This window comes from Psammomys obesus, unplaced genomic scaffold (assembly GCF_907164565.1).
Source record: "Psammomys obesus unplaced genomic scaffold, mPsaObe1.curated_primary_1811, whole genome shotgun sequence".
Classification (NCBI taxonomy): Eukaryota; Metazoa; Chordata; class Mammalia; order Rodentia; family Muridae; genus Psammomys; species Psammomys obesus.
The window spans coordinates 554,033-563,016 of NW_026588368.1; the positions used below are offsets into that span (position 1 = coordinate 554,033).

Genomic DNA, 8,984 nt, shown 5'->3' on the forward strand with positions numbered 1-8,984 from the left:
GTTCAGGCCCAGCAGCCCTGGGGCTTTTCTTGCCTCAAGACTGCACTGTTAAGAAGGCTTATCTCTTACCTCAGTCATCCAAAGAGCTGAAAAATGCACAAAGAATTAGGGGAAGCCTGGGGCGAGAAGAGCCAGCAGCAGTCATCTGCCTGTGACGGTGTGTCCCCTGTACAGTATCCCTGGCTGAGTTTTTCTAGATGCTGGTTGAAAAGCTCTCATGGTGGGAAAGGCGCTATTACCCAGGCTACTGCTTGACATGATTCAGACACAACACTGGTGCTGCCAGGGTCGCATCTTCATTTAATCCTGGTAGTCTGACCATTTGGGGAAACTGAGACTCACAGGTGAAGTAACTCGTCAAAAGTCACATAAGGAAAGACTTTTCCAGTCTCTTGGCTTCTTATCTCTTCACAGATTCTGCCAGTGCACCTCTTCAAAGTGGTGCGCAGAAGCAGTGACCGTGCTTTCTCATGAGGCTTGACCAAGCAAGAAGGCACTGGGTCTTTCCCCCTCCCTTACTAAGACACAAATGCATCTTCAGCCATATGAGTGTTGGCTGTGGCTTCAGACTGACACCCTCTTGCAGTCATTTCCTAAACCCTGGGTCTTGTGGGGCTCCATTTCTCAGGCAGCTCAAAGGCTGCTTTCCCCCTTCCTTTCTGTGTGGGGCTGATCACAGGAGCTGGGCTGAACATTCTTACCTGTTTGAGTCAACCAGCTTCCTGAGAGAAACTCTAGCGTTCAGGCTGACCACGAGTTCCTGCCTTGGGCTGGCTGTAGGCCAGATTATGGCAGTGACGCCAGAGTGGCCAGACTTCTGTGGAATTCAGCATCCCAGGAGGCTCTTGGTGACTGGAGACAGACCCCGTGGTAGCCAAACCCCATAGGGAATAAGCCCTTAGCCCCTAGCAGACAGCAGGCTTGTGGGAGGAGCCGGAGTGTCTCAGCCTGGCAAGGGACACTCCTAGGGGACTCTCCTCTTGGCCCTCCTTAGCCCCTGAGAAGTCTTCCATCCACAATCTCCATGAAACCAGAGGCAGGAGAAGCTCTCTAGGTGCCATCAAGGATAGCCAAGGAACATTCCCAGGCTCTAGCCCTAAGGACTGCCTCTGGGACCTCTTCCCCCAAAGCTTTAGGAAGGACACTTAGGGGCTCATTTTATCCTTGAATGTCTCACATGTATATTTCTGTGACCAAGAAGGGTCATGGTCAGCCTGCATGGTGACTGCCTTCTGTGAGGCCTAAGGGAGAGCACCAGCACAAACCAGTCTTGATGCTCCCCAGGCTTGGGCTGTGTGATGCCTGAGAGTCTGCCTTGGATAACAAGAGGCCATGGCACTGAACATATGGCCTAGAAAAAAGACACAACAGTAAGGTTGCGACCAGAAGGTATGGGTACTTTTAGAACATCAGAGAACTGAAGGCTGAAGGTTGTTTCCAACAGTGCTAAAGCAATTGGGAATGTTAGTAAAGCAGACACAGCCATCGTTAGGTCTAAGGGAGAGGCCACACAGAGGGCCCATTCACCCAGCACAGAGTGAACACTCGAGAAATTTCAGATGTAAACTACTGATGGAAATTAAGTGGCACAACTACAGAGAGGTTTTAAGAGGGTAGCAGCGGCCACAAAGAAGAAAGATTAGAGAGATGAGTCAAAAGGATTAGGAAACTATCCTTTAAGCAAAAACTGATAAATGCTTGATCAAAGCTGATAACTAGAACGTGGTGTCAGGAAAGAAGAACTGAGGAACCCTGGTGGATAACCCCATCTAGATTAATGGGTGTGTGTCTCAGGGTCAGGGCTCAGAACAGGTCTTCTGGAAACAACGTGCTTGGAAGAACGGGGTGGAAATGTCAGTTCCTGTGGTGTTGACAGGTGAGATGGGCTTCCCTGCTTCGGGTGCTGGAGACACTGCCAAAGCCAGGCCTGTTACTGTACAAACTCCTGGAGAGTTGAGGCTGTCATTTTGGGAAGACTAAGGAACTGCAAAGGGAACACTTCTAATTCCAGAGTATTTGAGCTAAGAACTGGCCAGAGGGAGCAGGAGAAGGATGGCCAGGTTGAAGCCTGAGCAAGTGGGGAGCAGGGGGAGAAATGGCACTGACATGGGAATAGGGCTTGGGGCCTTATCTCCAGGGCGATGTCACTGAGAGGGAAGTGGGGAACAGTGCACAGGTACATTTAGCCTGCTTCGCAGCCCGGGCTGGGGAGGCATATTCTGACATCACCATCGGCCCACTTGGCACACTTTGGCTTTAGAGAATGTTTCCGGCACACGGAAGACAAGCTCCAAACATGCACTGCCTGAAACACAAGTGTGAGACAAGACCAAGTCACATGCATCTTTGATCCTGTCAGGACATAATCAGAATCCCAGCTGGGAGGAGAGGAAGCGTGGGAGTGGAGCCATGTCGTCGGGCAGACTATAATTCTGCAGTTTGAGACAGCAAAACAACTTGGCCTTGAGCACCAGTTCAGACCCTTCTCCCACAGGCAGCACAGCCTAGCACAAAGCGTGGATCAGACCCCCTCATCAGCCCAGAACCGAACCTGCTGTACGGTTCATCCCAATCAGAAAGTAGCCACATCTACGCTCACCACCCCACCCCACCCCACCCCGTCACCGCCCTCCCCAAGAGCCACGCACAGCCCAGGTGCTTTCCTTTCATGAGCTTGGTACATAGTAACTACACGTAGGACCTGGGCATCGGGAGCGCGTGGTGTAAAAACAAAGCACAGATTTAAAGTTCCAGATAAAGTAAGTCTACAGCGGGCAAAAGGGAAGAGTTTGTAGGTATCCATCAGTAGTTCCAAGCCCCACACCACCTACCCCTTAGCCGGCAACAGCCTCAGACTTGGAGGTCTGAAGGTCAGGATTTTGAGCAGACCCTAGGGCCCTGGTGCAGCCACTGCACTTTTTTTTTTTTTTTTTTTGAGCTTTGTTTTTTTATCTCTTGCATTTTTGTGTTTGTGTGTGTGTGTGTTTGTGTGTTTTTGTCTTCCAGAGTGGAACGCTAAAGGAACCGGACTCCAGCAAGACGCCTCCTCAGCGGCCACCTCCACAAGGTTGTTTACAGTATATTCTCGACTGTAATGGCATTGCAGTAGGCCCCAAACAAGTCCAAGCTTCCTAAAGTGGTCAGTAGTTAATTTTTCAAAGCAGAAAATTTAAGCCAAAAAAGAAAAGAAGAGAAAAGAAAGACAGGTGGGGAGGGGAACGGCAGACCCTCCGGCCGGTGCACTGCTGTGCCCTCTCAGTGCTGACTGGACTGTTTCTCCTATGCAGTGTCAGCTTCCTGTCTGGTTGTTCACCTGTCCCTGTTCGTGCTTGTAATGCTTTTACGTTTTTTTTTTTTTGTTGTTGTTGTTGTTGTTTTTTCCTGTGTAACTTGTGGTTCCGGGGCTGTTTGTCAGCGGTGTACAAAAGAATCTGTGCCTCTCTTAAGTCCAGTGTGACTATCTTCTGGATGGTTTGATAGTATTTTTTAAAGCCTCACGTAACGAGGGATGAGATCCCAGCGCTGGAGTGGATGGGGAGAAGCGGCTGCCGCAAAGAGGGCCCAGCTTCTCTCCTCCTCCCTTGGGCTCACCTTCTCCCACTTTACCTCCACGAGTGCTTGGGGTCTTCAGTGAGCTGTGTTTTACCTCCTCCCTGCATGACTAGGGAAAATAGATAGCACTTTTAAGAGATTTTCAAGGTGTACTTTTCATAGTTCCATCCGTTGAATTTGAGGGCATCCATCCTTTTTTCCATCCGCTATGGTCTGGTGCAGTTTCAAGTGTGTGTGTGTGTGAAAAAAGCTGGCTGTGCCTGTAGAGCTCTTGTGTTTTTAGTGATGAAATACAAAGAACCAGCTGCTTCCAGGAATGTGTTCTGTATTTTATACCCCGTATCCCCCTCGTTTTAATTATTAACTAGCTACAAAACCTTAAAAAAAATAATAATAATAAGGGGCCGCCGATGTGCAATATCTAAGTGATCCCGTGTTTCCCGTGTGTTGATCTCAGTGCCTGCAGTTGTTTCTTTGTTGTTGCTGTTTCTAAACCGGCCATGTGTGCTTCTGTGGAACTGGGCTGCCATGTATTCCTCAAAGCTTGATCTGTGAACAGAGCTGATTCCTCAGCAGTGCTGGACAGAAAATGCAGGGAGCAACCAACAGCCTGAGAAGGACTTAACCATCCCCAGGCTCCCAACACGAGGCCAGATCGGATATGTCTCATGTCACCTGAGTGGGCACTCTCGCCAGCTAGCTCTGGGCTTGACCATGTTAGTTCTCAGCTTTGGCTTCCTTGGAGAACCATTGCCAGTATGTCTGTCCTTTCTCCTGACAAGGAGCCCTGGGCAGCTGATAGAGCTGTTAACTGAGCCAGCACCTTATCTTGCCATCTACAGGCAGGGCTGGGAATGGGTTCCAGATGGCCTTCTCTAGTCCCACAGCCCAAACGGGAGCTCATGTGAGCAATCTGCCTTTTAGAAGAAATGTTTCTGTCTCTACTTTTACATTCCCACCTTTGTGGTGACATGGCTGGGTTCTGGACTACCAGGTCTAAGGAGCAAGCAGTATTGGTTCCATGTAACTGAATCAAGGGGCATGTGTCCTGGTTTTCTCTTTTGGTTTCTGGACAATTCTGAGGCTATAGAGAGATGTGTATGGTGTAAATGTTGTCATGTGACCTTCCCCTTGGATGAAGATGGTGGTCAGCCAATTGTAAATATATACATATATGCATATGTGCACTTCCAGGTGGGTTAAGAATCAGGACCTTAAACACCTCCTGGTCTAAAGAAATGCTAGAAGAGAATAAAGGAACATTTCCCAGAATGGAGGAATACATTTTTTTGTTCGTTTTTTAAATATATATATATTTTTTTTGTCCAATTGGTGAGCTGATGGTGGTATTGCTTCTCTGCATGTTATCAGTGTGTTACATCCAGGTGCTTTTCGTGTGACATTTGTGAGCCACAATACAAAGTTGCCATTTGAATTCAGTCAGGTTACAGGGTGGTGTCAGCCAAGGCCTCTCAGGTGGGGGCTAGAAGCTGATTCCAGCTCCCACTGCCACACGCAAGCAGACAGCAGCACCTGATTGTCACGTGCCCTCAGGCAGCATGCTAAGGGACAACTCTGTGGCCTGGGGGGCACTTCCGTCACAGTGTAGGGTTTCTGTTCAGGTGTTCTGTTCCCATTTCTTTTCCAATGTTGTCCCCCTCTTTTGTACCGATCCGGCTGGGAGGTCCTCAGCCGACGCCAGAAGTGTGATGGACCACCTCTCTTTTGTGATTCTCTTGTACAGCTTAATGTGCAATAAAGGAAAAGTTCTATCTGTCTTCAGTGTTAAGTTGTAAAGTTTCTGGCTGTTCGATTACATCGTACAGGTGGGAACGCACTCAGGTTTGTGCTACAAGGATTCTCAGCCTCAATTACTTGGCCAGAAATGCTGATACAGTAATAATGCTGGGGAAGTAATATTCTTGGTGTGAGGCTTCAGGAGGTAGAAGCTGGTTAACGTGAAATAATTGGCTGGTCATTTAGTTACCTGACTTGGCTTTGAACTCCTTAAACATGTAGAATTCCACATATTTTACTTATGTATGTATTCATGTGTAACATACCTGGTATAAATCAGTGACCAACAATAAAGGGGGACCCATGCCACAAAGAAGGGGAAAGAGCTGGTAATCCTGGCTACACAGTAGCATAGACACGTTTCTGCCTCTGCAGAGGATGGAGGGGGGTGTCCTGGTTTCTAGGAAACTGACAGAAGCAGTCTTAGCTGCAGCAGGCCTGTGAGTGTAAACTCAGGGATTGAGGTGAGAAACTAGACTTTCCGGGACAAGTGGAAAGTCAGCATGTGTCCATGGGGATCTTTTGACTTCAGAGATGTGCAGATTCCCTTCTGAAAAATATGAGCTGATACCACACTCTCTGTCCTTCACCCCCTAGACAAAGGAGGGTTTTGTTTTTTTTTTTTTTGTGTGTGTGTGTGTTTTAACTCAGCAGGCCATCTATCTGATAGTTCTGTGTCTCATATTGGATGAAAGGTATACTGTTATTAAGGGGGCTGTTTGCCAGATGGTGCCACAACCTCCCTGGGGGAGACTGGGATTTGGATGTCTGGAGAATTTCCCCACACACCTGAGCGGTTTGTCATGCTGGAGCCCCTGAGGATGGCACTGAGGCAGAGTGCCTGGGAAGAAAGGATTGATCCTGGTCGTGGGAGTTAAGACTCCAGCAAAGCCCAGGTGGGATGCGTGTGGCAATCAGACACCTGCAGGCTTGGAGCAGATGAGGGGCAGCTCCATGGAAACCATGTCAGTCACTGATGATCTTAAGACACAGAATCCTTTCTGAACAACTTTCTCATCCGTTATCATCCTTGAAGCAACTACTACCTTTAAAATACAATGGTAGGACTTTTACATGGTTTATTGCCCAGAGAAGCTTGGCATCTTGCTAGGGCAAGTGTCACCGATAGGTTATTTCTTAGGTGTTCTGGCTCATATTCTCCTGTTTGTCCCCTGACGTCTCCTGCATTGTGTGTGTAGAATCTGGGGCTGGTGGGAAGCCTGAGAGCAGGGTGGCTTCTTCCTGAGGACTTTTGGAAAGCATAGCAGAGTCCCTGTGGTCCGGAGGCCTTCTGTGAGGGAGCTTCTCCCTGTGGGGCTTCCCAGCCCTCTGCCTTCTTCCCCACCCTTCTGACTTCAGCTCTAAGTTGCTGAGTCTCTGAGGAGGAGCAAACAGTGAGGGTGTCTAAGGACTCCCTTCACGGCCCTCTAGAGCCCTGGATAGCTACTTACAATCTCACGTATCCTTTTAGCAATGATCTGACCACACCATTTGAGATGTAGATTCTACTAAGAAAACCCTTTAAAGGTATGGTTAAATTATGAAGTTTTTCTTGTACTGAACCTAGGGGGCCCTGGGCAACCCCAAGGAATGCAGCCCCCAGGCAAGGTGCTGCCTCCACGTCGGCTCCCCTCGGGACCATCACTGCCATCTTCTTCCTCTTCCTCCTCTTCCTCCTCCTCCTCTTCCTCGGCTCCTCAGAGGCCGGGTGGCCCCACCACCACCCACGGTGATGCACCCTCCAGCAGCAGCTCCCTGGCAGAGGCCCAGCCACCTCAGGCTGCTCCACCACAGAAGCCCCAGCCTCACCCACAGCTCAAGTAAGATAACCCAGCAGCCCCTTACCCCCTTTCCTGTCCCCCCTCATGGGCTGTGGGCCTCTGACCTGCTATAGAACCACCTTCATGTTGCCACAGATATTTGCTGATCTTGTGGGGAGTGGGGAGGTTGTGTTGGTGGTGGTGGTGATGGTTTGTGGGTGTTTGTTTGTTGTCTGGTGTGCGTGTGTGTGAGAAGAATGGCTAGATTGACTTGGGAGGGGGAGAAAAAGAGGGAAATTAAAAATTGCCTCAGGTTAAGCTGGATGCTCACATCCATGAAGTCTTTCTTCATAAGGAACTGCAGCAGTTACTGATCCCATTTCTGTTTAGACTAGAACTAACAACTAATGGAGGACTCCCACTCTTTTTTTCCATATGCATGTCTCCTAAGCTTAAAAACAAACAAACAAACAAACAAACAAACAAACACCCTTAAAAGTCTTTTCGACTTGGATTTAAGAGAATGCAATTAGCAAGGCTGCCCAAAGGAAATGAGAAGAGCAGTTAACTCATTCTCAGCCTTCACTTCCATCTCTGTCTGGAGGAAGTGTAGCTAACAAAGGTGGCATCTAATTGAAGTTCAAAGAGAGCCATCCTCCCAGGGTACCCTCATTCTCAGTGTTCAGCCCAGAGGCCCTTCCACAGTGTTCTCTCATGGAGGGTGGCCCCCATGCAGTCTGCTCCACCCACTCCCCGGAGCCACATGTTCTGGCTTTAGTGTCCCTAAAGCAGATTCCGTCACCACTTTCGACAGAGACTGCAACAGCTCCAGGGACGTGGGGGTGACCCACCCTGCTTGTACATCTAAAGCAGTGGCTCTCAACCTGTGAAGGGTGACCGCTTTAACAACCCTTTCCCAGGGGTTGCCTAAGACCACTGGAAAACACACATATTTAGGATTCATAACAGCACAATTACATTTGTGAAATAGCAAGGAAGAAAATTTTATGGTTGGGGTCACCAACCCTTGTATCGAAGGATTGAAGCATTCTGAAGGTTGAGACCCACTGCTCTAAAGTGATGGACAACAGTGAATCTTGGGGGGGGTGCAGAGAGGCTGTGGACTTTCAGAGACCGGGTGAGCACTCGTAAGTTATGTACATAGAAGAAAACTTTGCTCAGAGCCACCCATCTAAATCAGTGACAGTGAGTCAGGGTTCAGGCTTAAATGTCCAGATGGTCATGTTTCCAGGTCTCCTAGTCTTACCTGATGGAAGAGGCATGGCTGCTCTTGTTCCCCTGCTCCAGCCAGTAGCACCTCTTACATCCAACTTGCTGTGTCACCTCCCTACTGATTGGGATCATCATACCTGCTCTGGCCGCAGTATAAAAGCAAACCTTTGGGTTGTCGTTGCCTCTGGGCTGAAGCTGATAAGCAGAGCCAGCCTCTGATGGTGAACTGGAGGCTTGCACCCGGCGCCCTCTGCTTGTGCATGCAGAGGTCTCGTTCCTGAGAGGCCAGCATGCTAGGGCTTGTCACCAGCCCTAATGAAAGGCAGGACACCTGTCCACAGCCCATGTGGGAGGAGAGAATGGCACACATTCATGTGGGACTTTCCTGGATGTGCCCAGCACTTAGGAGAGGGATGGAGGTCCCAGAAGAATCTTAAAGCCTGAAAGACCTGTGGGAGTCAAAAGACAAGCCAGGCCAGAGGGGACACCAAACCTCATGCTTCCTCCTGCATTGTGCTATTGGCTTTCCCTCAGCCTCCAGCCTTCACAGTTTTTCTTTCTGAATCACTTGTTATGAAAAAATAAGTTCCTAAAATGTGTGTGTGTGTGTGTGTGTGTGTGTGTGTGTGTGTGTGTGTGTGT

At 49.1% G+C, this 8,984-nt stretch overlaps 1 protein-coding gene across 1 annotated transcript in view; it reads left to right on the top strand.

The window, feature by feature from the left end:
• Syn2 (synapsin II) overlaps window positions 1-8,984 on the top strand; it is a 128,496-nt gene that overhangs the window by 117,434 nt on the left and 2,078 nt on the right. The window contains exons 11-12 of the mRNA XM_055604173.1: window positions 3,007-3,067; window positions 6,917-7,169. Of these exons, the coding sequence (XP_055460148.1) occupies window positions 3,007-3,067; window positions 6,917-7,169 (314 nt within the window). The remainder of the gene's footprint in view (window positions 1-3,006; window positions 3,068-6,916; window positions 7,170-8,984) is intronic.